Source organism: Arachis duranensis, chromosome 5 (assembly GCF_000817695.3).
Source record: "Arachis duranensis cultivar V14167 chromosome 5, aradu.V14167.gnm2.J7QH, whole genome shotgun sequence".
Taxonomy (NCBI): Eukaryota; Viridiplantae; Streptophyta; class Magnoliopsida; order Fabales; family Fabaceae; genus Arachis; species Arachis duranensis.
In genome coordinates this window covers 3558889-3574527 of record NC_029776.3, presented here as the reverse complement: position 1 = coordinate 3574527, position 15639 = coordinate 3558889, and the positions used below count along the sequence as shown (strand labels likewise).

General features: G+C 31.8%; 3 protein-coding genes across 3 annotated transcripts in view; 2 read left to right on the top strand and 1 right to left on the bottom strand.

Annotated features, from left to right (window-relative positions):
* LOC107487335 (high mobility group B protein 2) overlaps positions 1–1214 on the top strand; it is a 1669-nt gene extending 455 nt beyond the window's left edge. The window contains exons 3-8 of the mRNA XM_016107951.3: positions 13–120; positions 224–281; positions 420–464; positions 630–710; positions 794–853; positions 947–1214. Coding sequence (XP_015963437.1) covers positions 13–120; positions 224–281; positions 420–464; positions 630–710; positions 794–853; positions 947–958 — 364 coding nt within the window. The 3' untranslated portion in view covers positions 959–1214. The remainder of the gene's footprint in view (positions 1–12; positions 121–223; positions 282–419; positions 465–629; positions 711–793; positions 854–946) is intronic.
* Positions 1215–5216: 4002 nt separating this feature from the next.
* LOC107487404 (uncharacterized) lies at positions 5217–7015 on the top strand. Its single transcript, XM_016108043.3, has 6 exons — positions 5217–5375; positions 5455–5542; positions 5625–5715; positions 6015–6099; positions 6390–6546; positions 6711–7015. The coding sequence occupies exons 1-6, from the start codon at positions 5334–5336 to the stop codon at positions 6824–6826; spliced, it is 579 nt and encodes a 192-aa protein (XP_015963529.1). The 5' UTR covers positions 5217–5333; the 3' UTR covers positions 6827–7015.
* Positions 7016–7271: 256 nt separating this feature from the next.
* On the bottom strand, positions 7272–15327 carry LOC107487292 (uncharacterized). The gene is made up of 24 exons (XM_021142009.2): positions 15286–15327; positions 13618–13751; positions 13166–13250; positions 12972–13025; positions 12384–12475; positions 12195–12298; positions 12039–12111; positions 11549–11942; positions 11104–11427; positions 10809–11012; positions 10607–10702; positions 10452–10509; positions 10241–10368; positions 9797–10043; positions 9550–9680; positions 9349–9473; positions 9098–9221; positions 8961–9019; positions 8708–8804; positions 8435–8624; positions 8124–8225; positions 7883–8022; positions 7504–7578; positions 7272–7389 (listed from the first exon to the last, which is right to left on the bottom strand). Exons 1-24 carry the CDS (start codon positions 15325–15327, stop codon positions 7285–7287), a joined length of 3183 nt encoding a protein of 1060 aa, XP_020997668.1. The 3' UTR covers positions 7272–7284.
* Between the last annotated feature and the right edge of the window lie 312 nt (positions 15328–15639).

Below are 15639 nucleotides of genomic sequence, written 5' to 3'. Positions count from 1 at the left end.
GTGATCCGTTAGGTTGAGCCGCAAGGACAGTGGAATCGGAACGAAGAAGGCGAAGAAGAAAGCTGCTCCGAAGGATCCGAACAAGCCTAAGAGGCCTCCTTCTGCTTTCTTCGTTTTCATGTACCGTTCGGTTTTCTTAAACTGTTTTCCACTTCCGAATTGTTTTCTTCTGATAATTATTGATTGATGCTGAATGATGATCGTTGAGTTCTGTTCTGCGCAGGTCTGACTTCAGAGAGGAGTATAAGAAGGAGAATCCGAACAACAAATCCGTTGCTCTTGTGAGTGATCGATCTTAATTTTTTTTGTTCTCTAATTTTTTTTCTGTTATCGTTTTTCTTTTTTGATCTGAGATTTCAAAATTTGAATGCTGTTTACTGCTCGGATCGGCTAATGTCTCCTTGAAATAATTCGATTAGGTTGGAAAAGCTGGTGGCGCAAAGTGGAAATCCATGTCCGATGCTGTGAGCAAAGCAAACCTGTTCTTTGGTTTCTCTTTGATTTTCCCCCTCCTGATAAAGATTATTTCCGCTATTGCAGTTATTATTATTATTATTATTGTGATCAATTTATCATCGTTGTTTGTTTTAAGATTTACTCTCTAATTCATTATTATTATTTTCTTTCAGGAAAAAGCTCCATACCAAGCAAAAGCTGAGAAGAACAAACTAGCGTATGATGAGGATATCAGGGCCTACAACAAAGGACTGGTAATAATTTAACTCAATATTGTGATTCTCTCTTATATTGTGGTTCATACTAATTCTATAGTTGAACTTTTTTGATGTATTAGAATGAGGGTGGAGATTCTGACAAGTCGAAATCTGAGGTGAATGACGATGATGATGAGGAGGTAATGGAGCTTTGTAATTTATTTTCAATTATGAAGTAGATTCTGACATTAACTGTTACTTTTTGTTAACAAATTTGACTTGTTATTCTGTAGGAGGATGAGTGAAGTAGCTGGAGTGATGAAGGAAGAGGCCTTGGAGTGGTTGGAAATAATTTCATTAATCATCGATTAATAGTTTATAGCTTAGAATATGGCTTTCGTTCAGTGTTGTTGCGCTCAGGCCTCGGCTGTTTCTGATGAATAGTAGTTTCTTATTTTTAAATTTGTTATTATGGTTTAAGTTGGTTATCATCATCATGTACTTATCATTCTGCCATTCATATTATCAAATACAGAAGCAGTTTCCCGTCGTTTATTTTCATTTTTGGATCTTATGAGAAGGCCCAAGTCACACCAAAAGTTGGAAATTAATGCACAAAAATTGTAACAAGATCTAATTGTGAAATGTGCTTTATGACCAAACAATTGATATGATTTTACACCAAGTTATTTAATATGAATGATAAGTAATCAATAGTAAACGTATGAAGATCTTAATTTTTGCTAAATAATTTGAGTCTTCAAATGTTATCTTTGGCTATCCGATTCAATGGTAAAAAACTAAAAATTAAGAGTTTGCAAATTTCACTATTGTCCATGGTCGGAGGGTAATTTGCCCGGAGTTTACTATTATCCTTATAGATCATAATTGCTCAATTCCTAGGAATTTTGAATGGAGATTTTGTCTTTTGTTGTTGGGATTTGCTGTGAAACATTTTATAAAGTTTCCTTCTGACTTTGTAGTTTATAAGCCATGATACAGTTCTAGGTGAATTTTTTGTTTCGTCGTACGGATAGTCAAAGCCTTTGAACTTTAGTAAGCGAACTCTTTTGTCGTTTACCGGAGCGATAGTGAATATTCTGTTCCTTTTACATACTTGAATCAAGCGGACCTACCTACTCATATAAATATTTCATGCACCATGCAGTTCTACACTGGCCGCAGTGATTGAAATTTGCCGTTTTCATCCAATTTTCTTGACTGACTTTATACTTCATTCGCGGATTAATAAAATGTGAATCAATAATAGTGTCCTATGAGGAGTAGTCCTATGTAATACATATATACTCCTTGAAAGAAAAAATAATCTATCTTAATGTAATGAATTTTAAAACTTTGAAGAATTATCACCATTATTATGCTAAAAATTTTCAATGATTTATAAGATTATTTTTCAAATATTTACTTACGATATAGTATTTTTTTTTAAATATTACTTCCACGGGATTTAATATTTAATCCATCACTTTGGCCGCATTTATTTACAGAGATAAGACATAAAAAGAGACAAAATCGTATTTGACAGATAAGGCATAGAGAAAAACATTGTATCTAAAGACACTGAATTAGTGTATTTTATGTCTATACTGACAAGAAGAATACATAAACACTAACAATAAACACAGCTTATTTTTTATTTTTTTATTATTTTTATTAATTTTTCATAATTATATTTTTTATTATTTATTTTTCTTCTCAAATTTTTTGGATAAAAAAAATAATAAATTAAATTTTCATAGTTTCTTCTAAAATAAACACAACCTTTCGTATGGGTTTGAAAGTGAATAGGGCAAGTGATAAACATGAGGATTGCCTACATAGTTGAATTGCTTCATAGGAGTAGGCACGATGCAAGTTCATTACTACCGGCTAACTAATTTGGATTTTGAACCTTCGGTCTACATATCAAATAGCAACATGTTTCACGATGTGAAAAATACATGCAGCTTCAGTTGCTATAAGGTCTAGCTCACGTAATAACGACATTGTTTAATCTTACCAAAATTGTTAAAGGTGAAATGTAAATAAAACTTCTTGTTACCACAATTTGCCTAGCTCTATTCCAAGGAAACTACTTATTATGGCACGTTGCTTTTGGATTGCATGCTATCTTTGTGCTAAATTGTGAATTATTAATTATGAACGTAGTATATGGATTCTTAGCACTTGATTATTGCAGTAGCTTCAACGTGGCCCCTTCATGGTATACAATAATGTAATCATCTCCAATAATATAATATAATTTGCTGCATGTTATGTAACGATTCATTATTTATGTTTCTTTTTCTTTATATTTTTCTAATTTTAGATATTTATGCATTTCTGCATTATTAAGATATTTTGCTGGCTTCCCAACGGAATATGAACAATTCAACATATTGATATTTCTTAACTTTAATATAAGAAGTTAACTGGTCAATTTTAAAATATAAAAAAATAATAAAAATATAAAAATCAAATGATAATTTGCTTGATATTATTTACTAATTATTTTCCAAATTATTTCATACCCAAGATCTCTTAATAATGGTAGTATAAGATATTTACCATCTTGGTTAATCGCATATTTAATAAATAAAAGAATCAATTATCTCTTATTGTATAGGGAAAATTGGGAGGAATTTGATGCATAACTTTTTTTTTTTCCTAAATATTCTTTTGTCATATATAATTCATTAAAAAAATATTCTACTACTTTTAAAACTTAAAACTCAAGCATTCTTTGAGATTCTGAGACATTTTTTGGTGATATATGAAGAAAATTTTTTTAATTTGAGTGCCATGAGAGGGAGGATTAGAATTTTGCAAGGTACCAGGTCCAAATACATCAGCTTGTATTTTCAATGAAACTAAAAAAGACAATGAATTTATTTGAAGGTAATGTCACTAATTATAGGTTAGATAGGTCCCCAAACATTAGGTTATCAGACAAATAGGTTCTTACAGAAGCATAATCATAAAGCAGATAGGTCTCCTCGAACAGGTCAGATAGGTCCCCTATTTAAAACGTTATCGTTTTGCAACTCTGCCTTCTATGGTGGGGACAAATTTGTCCTCCACGAAACGACGTCGTTTGCCTCATGATCCAATACGACGTCGTTTTGTCCAATTTGGATGGGGACCAAATTGTCCTGGAGGTGACACGTGGCACTGACACGTCAATCCGTTAACTTCCACGTACGACGGCTTGACCGGATCAAACTGCCATGGGGATGTATCTGGTACATAACTAAAAATGCCAAAGACAAAATTTTAGTTAAATTTTGTTGGGGACAAATCTGTCCGACGGTGAATTTCTTGAGGACCTATTTAGGATATTACTCAAAATTTATCTAGGAAATTATGTCATTTTATTTTTATTTTTTAAAAAAATATATATAATTTGAACTCTATGTAAGATATAGATTACCGCTGGCCAATAGATTATAAGGTGGGATTCAAACTTCCAACACTTACTTAAACTGACAAATGAGTTAATCACTCGACCAACCAAAGTTGATTAAATAAAATTATATACTACTCCTCATTCTCTTTACCCAAAAACTTCTTGATCACAAAATTATTGAAATAATAAATATGTCATTCGATTCATCTTTTAAAGTTAGTCCATTTATGTTCACTAAACAAGTCAAAATATTAGTTTTTGTTCATCCCACATCTTTCTGTTCCTCTCAATCCATTGTTTGAACACAATCTAAAAGACCAGAACCAAGTAAATAATCTCTTTTTTCTTTCTCTCTTTATTTTTTTTTGCAACAAACATATAATATTATATACAAATGAGTTTTGGTGTATGAAGTTTGTGAGCATGCTAGCAGATTTGGTGTATTTTCCTGCTTTTGTTAAAAGTATATCAATGCGGATTATTATAAGAAGTTGAGATTAGACAATTGAAAACAAATTGGAAATGGAGAAATTAAAGTTAAGTTATGCTAGGGAGGCCTCTGATATAGAAAATTCATAAAATTATTATCACATATTCACATTTCAGTCTCAAACCAACCGACATTACTTGAAGTGCAAACTCCTCCTGACCACGTATCAAAACGTAAGCATAGAAAATTGGTTAGACAAGTGAAGATTCTGCTAAAACAGAATCTGCTTAGTTAGATATATTGTATGTTTTGGCATTTGCAATATATAGTATTATATATAGCATTAAGTGTGCAGCATGTAAACGAGATTTAGTTCAATCAATTTAACTACATTCATTCACTAATTCAACCTTTCTCTTCTTCTCTGTATTTCACGCTCTTGATCAAGTTCTATCACCATTTCAGTATTAATCTAATTGCCTATTTAAGGCTACGCTGTTTAATGAGACATCGAAATTACTCATTATTTATAAGCATTGGTATAATTGGAGATGATAAAATGTTTTTTCTAATAAATAAATATATTGGTCTATTAGAATATTGCAAGAGAATTGTTTGTAATTTATGATTTATTCTTAAATATTTTTTTATTAAATAAAGAGTATTGTATTATTTTTTAATTGAACAAATTTCAACTTTTTATTTATCACATTTTATATTAATGATTCAGATTTAAAATAACATAAATAAATCCTCTAAATTAGATTTTTAAAAAATAAAAAAAAAATGTAAATAATTACATTAGAAAAATTCTCACTCTCACTTTTCCGATGCCATTGGAACAATGGCCGCTCCCGGCAAATGCATCCTCGTCACTGGTCCTCCTGTGAGTCATCATCACCATCACCATCACCATTATCGTCATCATCATCTAATTCCTAATTTGACTTATCATTCAATTGCAGGGTGTTGGCAAAAGCACTCTCATAATCAGAGTCTTCGAGTCCCTCAAAGCTTCCCATCCAAACCTCAAGCTTCAGGGCTTCTACACTCGTAAATTACCCAAATTATTCTTCTTTTCTATGAATTCATGCCATGGTTATGAAAACCATGTAACTGTTTCTTCTTTTTTCAGGTGAAGTTAGAAGCTCAGGTGAAAGGGTTGGTTTTGAAGTTGTCACTCTTGATGGTCGCACATGCCCACTTGCCTCCACCACCATCTCAACGTACCACCCACCTTTCTTATTCTTTTAAATGATTTTATGGGTTTCTCTTTACAATTCTTTTTATTGCCGGTTAGGTGTTTGTTTTTTTGCCTCTGTTGGGGTGGTGCTTGAGGGTATTCATTTTTCATTCTTCGAGCTTAGAAGACTGAAAAATTGTAACTTTTTTGCTAATTCTGATTGTTGGTAAATACTTTGTGTTCATTCATTGGCCAGATTGTTCAGTGCTTCCTTTGTTAGGACTTCGAAGTTTGCTTGTTTGTTTGGTTAATTAAAGGGTGTTGTTGAATGGCATTTTGCAGCCCTGAATCTTGTAGATGGCCTAGTGTTGGCAAGTATAAGGTTGATGTAGCATCCTTTGAGTCACTTGCACTGCCTGAGTTGCAGGTGAGCTTGCTTTCTCAAGACGGTTTGTCCATGTTTTTCTTGCCATTGGTATTTTGTTTATGCATTTTCTTTTCCCTTTACTTTACTAGCTAAGTGCTTGATTGAGTTAGTGTTATAATAAGAGGTTGGATAGCTGCACATTTTACCAACTTTCATTTTGATCTTCAAAGCATATCCCAAAAAACAAAGGGGGAAAAAGGAAAAAGAAGAGACGAATATGAACTGTTTCCCTTCCTTTTGGGGGCTATTAATGAGAGATTAATTTTTCAGAGTTTGCCTTCAATGAATAGGTTAGAGAGGACAGTGATCTCTTCATTATTGATGAGGTTGGTAAGATGGAGTTATACAGTTCATCGTTTTTCCCAGCAGTTCTAAAGGTTTTGGAGTCAAATATCCCGGTTTTGGCTTCCATTCCGATTCCGAAATTTGGCAGAGATATTCCTGCGGGTAAAATTTTCCGACTTAGACATGCCCTTTTCTCAAAAATCTCTGTTTCTTTCTTAGTTAGAATACATTTTCTTTTCTATGATAGGTGTGAAGTTCAATGTTTATGCTTTAGTGCTGAATGCATGAATCTGTAAATGACTTTTTTTTGGGGTCAATTTCTGCAGTTGCCAGGTTGAGGAATCATCCAGGTGCAGCTTGTTATACATTGAGCCTTAATAACAGAGATGCTGTTAGAGAACAGATACGCTCACAACTGGAAGATCTGTTGATAAAACACTAAGCTTGCAGAGTTTTTCTTTGCTGTCTGAACTCATGCCATGATGCCATGTGTAACATTCTTGAATAGATAATCAGTTAGCGCAGTTTGCTATTTCTTTCTTCTTTAGCGGTTGTCTAACTTTTTTTTCTGTAATAATCTGAATTATTGGTAATTTTATTAGGTATTGTGCCTGTTAATGTAGAGAAAATAGGAGCATTTTTTTTATTTCATCCAAAAAGAGGTATATATAGAAATATCTATCAACTATTATCATAAATGTTAAGCTACTAAATATAAACTACATACGTATATGCTAAACTATTATCCACCAACTACCAATTACGTCTTGACTTTTAGCTGTGTCAAATCAAACGTCATTTAAAATTAAAGCAAACTGACTAGAAAAAATATGAATACTTATATATGACGAAAAAATAAAACAATTTTGAACCTAACTCTAATAGATTAGCTTATTGTTCTTATATATTTCGTCTATCCTGTTCAGCAGTTCGTAGCACTTGTTTTGCCAATGATGAAAATGATTTTGCTGTATCTTGCATCTCTGTTGCTCGTAGGTTGATATCCTGTCGAGTTTCAATGCATGTAAGTAAAACCATAAAACTAAATTTGGCACTTTTATGGAGGTAGAATTTCAACTTTTTCTGTCAAGAAAAATATTAATGGATCTTGTTTCTTGCCTGCAGTTTCCTGGTGTTGTCCTGCAATCTGCCTTGTGCCGATTTAGCAATGCTTACAACGCTCGTGCCTGTTTCCTACAACGGCGCATTCACGATCAATGCATGAGTTATCTTGGTGTATGATGCATCAAGTTTATTTCGGTTGCATCGTAACATTTTTGTCAAAATTGTTGCCAAAATCTAAAACATTATACTAAATTACTAAATGAGCATGAGCTTCGACACTTTCTGTTGTTTTCTTGAAATCTAGAGCCATTGGATTCATCATAAGTAAGTTTAACCAAGTTTAGTACTAAAGTTTCATAAAACTGATCAATCTTGCCACTTCAAAAGTTTCCAAGATCACAATAGTATGCAAGTTAAGCAACATAATTCTTACACGGGATGATGACGAAGAAGAGGAAGAAAATCCATATTTCTTCTTAATTTGATCAACTGCACCAGCTTTCTCATCTTGTGGCTCTTCCTTATTGTTATCTGGTGTTTTCTGATTGTTGCCCTTCTTCTCTTTCAATCTTCCTGTAGATTTTGATTCATAAGAAAAATACAGTATGTTAAAAAAGATGAACATACATAACGAAAAATCATTTTGCATCAGGGAGAATTCATTGTCATGAAACCTTTGAAAGCATTCAATTTGCCAGCCAATTTCTTCTTATTAAGAGCTCCTAATATGCTTTGTTCTTTTCGTTTTTCTACATGATCATCTAGATGAATGTCATCTGCATAAATGGAAAAAGAGTGTCACATATTAGATAACTGAATTGGGATGCAGATTGAGCTATAAGCCTATAATTTTATTTTAGCCATGTTTTGTTTCATAATATTTGTGCTTTCTGACTAGCATAGCCATAAGTTCGCATTAAATGAGCTTCAAGAGCATGCAAGTATTATATAACATCGATTTTGCATAACTGAGGCTTTGTTATACCTAATGTTAATTCAGGCTCATCTTCATGCATGGTCCAGTTATCACTATTGTCAGCATCACTTGGAAAATTTGCATTTGAAAGTATTGCTGAGAGTTCGCGGATACTTTCTCTTGGATCTTCTTTTTCCATGGAGGGCACATCCTTTTCTTTACTTCCGGTAAATTCTTTCATAACTAAGCTGAATATACCCTGCCATGCCGGAAAACAAGGCCGAATTCCTTCAGTCACAAAAATAATAGAGAAATAGTTGTATGTTCTTACTAATTATATACCTTCTTCTTTTCCTTTTGGGAAACAGGACTAGGAGCGAGCTCTTCTTGTGATGGCATCCTTTCATTCCTTTCAATGCAGGTAACAGAGTCCAACAGTCTAAAATGAAGTCAAACAAAATGTAAAAATGCGACCACTGATCTGTAAGTTTCATGATCATTTTTCATCTTCACCAGCATGATCTTAAATAAAATACTATAGAAGAGAAAAGGTTGCAGATATTCCTAATTTCGTCATCTAGCTATATATATATACCGGAAAATATTCCTGTGGACTAACAATGAGACAACAAAAATTTCCTGGTCACCATTCACCTGCAAACAGAAGTTGAGTCAGTGAGGTTCATAAACATTTATAGAAACCTGTTATACTAGAGAAAAATCGAGTCGTACCACAACAATATCTCCTTTGGATGAACAACATATCTGGGAGTCGGAAAGCGACTTCAGTTTTGGAGATGAATAAGTGAAACCTCTTATTGAAGCATCCTCTATCAGAGATAACTCAGGCAAAGACCTGATGTTGACATAGTAGAGAAGACTATTGAGAAGGATATAAATGTTGGTAAGCCTTGAATGTTAAATACCCCATCAAATTATATTCTACAAAGTATGAGAAGAATTAGGGAAACAAAAAGCATAACCTTAATTCTACTTTGCCACTGGTGAAAAGGAGCACAAGGCCAATATTAGAGGAGCTGTAAAATGTTGAAGCCCAACAACAGGAGGAGGAATGAAACTTCTTCTTGTAAAGCACCCTTTTAACTCCCTGCAATGCAAAAGTAATTTCAGCCTTGCAGGCATAAGCCAATATTCGAGTATTCGCATCTAGCGAGTGCGATAACCTGCGTAGCATGGACGAAAGAATACACATATGCAGCCTTCTCAGAACACAGCAAAATATACAACTGCTTTGTTGTTGCATCCCCAACATGATTCCCTTCTCTCAAGTCCAGGCCATCTTCTGTAATTGATCCTGTGTTTGGTTCAAATAATATAACAGAAATGCTCTTACTCTATTGAATCAGGCCCTTCAATGCTAGTTTATATTGAAAATAGTATGATTATTCACTGCTATTGACAAATTCTTACCCAACACCTGCATGAATAAAGCTCTGGAGGGCTTCTTAGGATGAACTGTTTCGGCACTGAGCGTGTTTCCAGTTTCGCTATCTAATGCCAGAACAGACGAGTCTCTTGTTCCGACTGCTAATACATTTTTCTCAAAACCATGCAAACTGCAGGTCACAAACTGCAGGGAGATTATACCAGTAGAAATTTCACTTGCTATATTTTTCTGATATAATACACAAGGGCCATCTATGACAATGATTGAAACCTGCAACAAATTGGTGAATTGTTAGCATCAGCAATGTCAAGGTAATATATTAACTATAAATGTATCTTGAATAATTGATACTTTTTGCATTGCACATAAAGATTTGTCTCTTTGAATAATTGGAATAGTGTGGTAAAAAACTAAATTTCCACATGGAAAGAACAAAAACTACAGAAAATTCTAGTAAATTTTCTCACATTTCCTTGATCAGAACCAACGGCAAGATGCTTTGAATAGTGATCCATGTTCATACAAAGCACAGCACCAGTAGTCTTTACAAGTTTCATGCTTTGGATCACATGATCAGTCCCTTTCTTTGAACCTCCTGCAGAGGTGGAATGCCATTTGTTAAATAACAAAGCAACAAGTTATAAGCTAAGAAATATATTTGCTATGCATTTTTATTACCAGTGAGAGATAGGAAGCTGGAGGCATATGGTTCTGGTTTGAATCTAAATATCCGAACCTGTCGATCGTGTTTGTATCAGACATACCATAAATTAAACGTGCACGCGAGAATTTTTAAAAGGAACAAAAAAATACAAGGATCAAATGAAACTCACCATTCCACTCTGGTCACCAGAAACAAGGAGAGGAGAGTTGATATTGAAATATAATGCCGTCAATGGTATACCACTCAAAGAAAAATCATTTTCACTCTGCATTAAGATGAATGCTTAGAATTCAGGAACAAATTATAGTTCCTTGCTACTCAAGTAAAAGACTTTCTTGCATAAAGTGTGTATCTGATAAAAATATCATTACCTGTTGCTTTAATTGCAAAATTGGGGTGAAGTAGGGACATGATGCATCCCAAAAAGTTATGGCTCCATTGCTGTGTCCAGTTATATACAAATTTTTTACACTTGAAAATCCATTGAAGTTGGCAGAACTAAGGTTTATCCCATCTTTGTAGCTTGCTTCTATGGGAATAAGGGGTGGATAGTTTTTTATCTTCTGACTATAATACTATATCAAAAAGCAAAGAATATCACAAATCAGTTACATGTATACAGAAGAATCAGATTGTATGAAAAGATTCATTGAAATTCTCCGGTACCTCGTCTCCAGAATTTAACATACTAGTATTGTTGCAGATGAATTTTGCTGTCGTGATGCTTGAATCTGCCATTGGTAACTTTACAACCATTTCCTTTGGCAATGTGGAACTTGACTTAGATTGGTTTTGCAGTAGATATCTTTCAATCAAACTATCATCATACACATATACATGGCCTGATTTTCCAAGCAAAAGGAAAGAACTTTGTTTATGCTTGTTTTGGTCAATTGAGGTTGAGATGATCTCCATGTCAATACAACTTTCAGACAAATGAAGTCCCAACTTAGTTGTTCTAGATTCGATTTGTTCATTCAACAACACCACCTGCTTCACACAACAATTATTCACACAAGTTCACGGAATCAAGTAGATCCATTTCATCTCTAATAGGTAACTAGAACATAGGCCTAGTTTATCAGCACAAGAACTTTCATTGCTCAAATACCTGCACAGAATTTGAAGATGCATATTCGGAAGCTCCCATGACATATAATCGGCTCGCCTTTCCTTCGGCATAAGTCCATTTGAGAGATCCTATAGATGTTTTGTCTGACTTGTATCCCAAGTTAAGCTTGAAAATAGGAGTGTTTTGAATGCTGCTATAATCAATTGTTGGAACATTTCCTTTGTTAAGAGAAGGAATTCCCCAAATGTAGATCTCTCCATTGTTGTAGCCTACAACCACCTTGGTTCCATAAGGACACACCCAACAAGCAGAAGACACCTTCTTTGTTTCGCCGTACAATTGCTGCGACATGTTTCCACCGGTTCTGAAAACGGACCGGCTTTCTCGAATGCCCCACAATACCATCTGTCCATTTCTAAAGATTATAAGAACTCTGCATTGAACACATAAGATAACAGAACATTAAACCTTTTTCACAAAAAAAATTAACAAAGATAAAACAAAGAACAGAACAATTTATGGAGATTACCTCTTGCTTTCAGCAAAGGGTTGAGGCAGTATGTGTGTCACAACAATATCTTCAGCCATTTCAGCTGAATTCCCTAAAAATTGAAAATTATATTGTTAAGGAACTTGTGAATGTGGGAAAAAGGGAACTGAAGACCAAATTTATGTATGATCTTACCATAAGAGACAGAGAGGGGTATGGTGTATTTCATTTTAACCATGTGCCATGGTTCTTGATCAAGCTTCAATACTGATATATTACCATTAGAGACTCCTATATACCTGCCACCAATGCAGATTCTTCTTCTCTTAGAGAAAATTTTGTGATCTTCTACCTTATTATTTTGGAAATGAACACATTACTTACATGTAAAGGCTATGCTGAATGACTGAAAAGCAAGTGATTTCTTCTTTAACAATGTAAACATCAGACATCAGCTTCTTTTCTATGTCCCATACCTAAATGTGAAATATCTTTAGGGCAATCAATTTTTCTGAATTAACTCTGCTTTAACATGATTTGGAATAATTTTGATGCGTCTAATTACTTATTCTTACATTAACAAAAATATTTACTATTTTTTAGAAATTAAAAGAAATGATGTAATTAGATTATTGTATGAAATATCCGTGTAAAAAAAGTTTTATACATGTATCTAATTACATATTCTCATGTCATAAGAAATGACTAGTTTTTACATTCATTGTATGAATGAAACAAAAAGAAAATACTTAATTGAATAATTGTAGAAAAATGGTATTGTATATGAATCAACAATCTACAAGAAATAGTGAAACATGTTTGTTTTATGTTCATATGAAAGAAAGACTATGTAACTGTGATTTCTGTCTGTGACTCTGATTAAACTTTTCATTTATTTTAGTAAACGAAAAAAGTGTTATGTGTAATATATCAGTTCCTAATAAATTTGAACAGGTCTATAAGTATACTTGCCTCAATATAGTTATTGACAGTGACATTTATGAGGATGCCATGGTTATGGATGAACTGGATCAGTATTAAAAGCAAAATAGTATTGTTAATAACAGAGGAAAACACCTGGTAATCCTTGAAAAAACAACACTTTCTCTTGAAATCAAGAAAACCAATAAAAAAACTATGAATTAAGAAAATATAATATAATTAACCTGTAAGAATTTGCTAGGCACTGCATCAGTGGACTCAAGTAGCACTTGTGCATTATCTTTTCCAAACAGTTTAATTCGTCCATCCCTTGAGTACACAAGATCAAGAACAGAAACCAGTTTAATTAAGTAATTAAGTATATATAATGTTGCAACATTTGATAAGAGCTTGTATAAATGTCAAAGGTGTAAAGAATAACGGCAATTATGTATATACTAAAAATTAACTACTAAATCAGCTATTTATATAAAATATTAAAAGATTTAATTATTTTATGAAATTTTTAAACTAAGTGTAATTTGATAAAATAATAGGAACTAACAGAATAATCAAACTATGTTAAAATATATATTAAAATATACAAATATATTTATAAATAAATACGTAATAATTGATTTGATTGATTTGATGGCTGATTTTGGTAGATTTATATATTTTTAGAAGAAGAATATGCCTGGTAGAAATAGCAAGTGTCTTGTGAATGTGATCATAGGCAAATTTGGCACCACAGGATGGTAGCCCTTGATGAAATACCAGCCGTAGATCCACATCTTTAGCTTTTAAGCCATCTAATGAATTTCCGCTACCCTGCCATGCAAAATTTACAAATCTAATTTTTAGTTCACTTCATATTTTAAGAATATTCGTAACTAAAATGCTTTTAAAACACACGTATTAAATGTACTCTTAACAATATAATTTACAATAAGTGTTCGTCTTCGTATCGATTTATATGCTATTTATGCCGAGTTTGAGCGTTACATGTACATGCAAAATAAAAATCCAAAGGGAAGATTGTGAATTTTATGAGACCCCTTTTCTAATTCTTCTTTTGTTGGGGGCTTTGGATTCTTGTAAGTAATAATATCACACCAAAATTAAAAAATAAAAGAGCCTAAATTGTAGATAGGTTTATCTTAAAACTAAAATGTATTTATTTGTTTGATTTTTTCATCTTTAATGATTGGATTTGACCAAATATTTCTCTCCTCTTTTACTTAAGATCAGATATACAATTAACACAATATATATTTCATTATGACAAATTAAAAGTCATCAATTCGATTATTTGGACTTTAATAAGAATTTTGACCAGGAATAAAAAGAACTTTGATAAACATTAAATAATTTTGTTAATCAAGTCTAATCAAGTTAATCTAACATAATAAAAATAAGTTATGACTAATATTATTTTAAATCTTATTATTTAATTTAGTTAAAGATAATTCATAAAAAAACTTAAATATGTAATATTATTTTAATTAAAATATTATGTGTACACTAAAATTAGTTATTATATATATTGGTATAAAATATATACGTAATTTAACTTATTTTTAATGTGTATTTTATATTTCAATATATATTATACATTAATAACTAATTTTTATGATTACTTTTAATATATAATTAATACGCTTGCATATTAAAGTTATTGTTTCTGTTTAACATATATCTAGCAGCTCCATCTTAGTCTCTATCATAAAAAAAATAACTAAATAAATTCTAACCAAATTATATTTCAGAAAACATCACAAATAATAATAATAATAATAATAAATACAGGGTTAGTTAATATTTGTTTTGAAAGTATATATTAACATTATTAGTAGGAATTTTAAAAAAATTTACATTAATAAAAATATAAATATTAAAAACTTAAATTATATATGCTTTTTATAAAAAAAATTTCGATTTGTTGGTCTTAATATATATGTCAATAAGACTAAAAAACCTGTTAACTAAATTCTAATTTTATTTGAAATGTCATTTAATTTATTTCATCTATTTAGAATTATATTTAATACATAATAACCATACGCGTCAAATTGATGAAATTACTATAATAAGGAATTTAACTATAACGACCATATATCTATTAAAAATAATAGCACATATAGAAATTTGAACAATAATTCTTTTTCAATTTTATTCCTCTATCACATACAAACTAAACTTTTAGGCTCTACAAAATCTAATCAATTCTAAAGTCAATGAAACTAAACTGATAAGGTTCTTGATGAGAATAACTGATGAAATTATCAATGAAACAAGCAAAACATGATTTAATGAAATAAAAATAAAAATAAAAATTAAGGTAAGAAAACTATACATATGTTACCTTCTTTGTGGATGCTTTCTCTACAAACTTCTTCACAAACATTGTATTATTGTTGAAGGATCTGAGACTATTATGAAACTAGAAACTGAAACAAGGAAAAGAGAGAAAAAAAGGTAGTGATAAGAATGAGAAATGTTCTTTGTAATAACCGAAAACAAAAGAAGAGTTGTTTAGAAAAAGAATGGAGCAGTTTTCTTTGTTTATTGCATTTTTTTCCCTCTCTTCTTCTGAGAAGCGTTGCTTGGACTGGAGGAATAGACACACAAGAAAACAAAACAAAGAGTTTCATTCTAAACGGTTTTTATAAGACAACTAGTATTATAATATAATATAATTAACGATTTGGATTTCATT

Excerpts from the sequence above, each read along its gene's own strand:
- LOC107487404 (XM_016108043.3), top strand. The coding sequence starts at position 5,334 with ATGGCCGCTCCCGGCAAATGCATCCTCGTCACTGGTCCTCCT. Across the intron at positions 5,376-5,454 it reads TCCTCGTCACTGGTCCTCCT|GGTGTTGGCAAAAGCACTCT; the intron begins GTGAGTCATCAT and ends ATTCAATTGCAG. Across the intron at positions 5,543-5,624 it reads GCTTCAGGGCTTCTACACTC|GTGAAGTTAGAAGCTCAGGT; the intron begins GTAAATTACCCA and ends TTCTTTTTTCAG.
- LOC107487292 (XM_021142009.2), bottom strand. The coding sequence starts at position 15,327 with ATGTTTGTGAAGAAGTTTGTAGAGAAAGCATCCACAAAGAAG. Across the intron at positions 9,020-9,097 it reads CCAAAGGAGATATTGTTGTG|GTGAATGGTGACCAGGAAAT; the intron begins GTACGACTCGAT and ends TTCTGTTTGCAG. Across the intron at positions 7,579-7,882 it reads CTTCTTCGTCATCATCCCGT|GAAACAGGCACGAGCGTTGT; the intron begins GTAAGAATTATG and ends GCGCCGTTGTAG.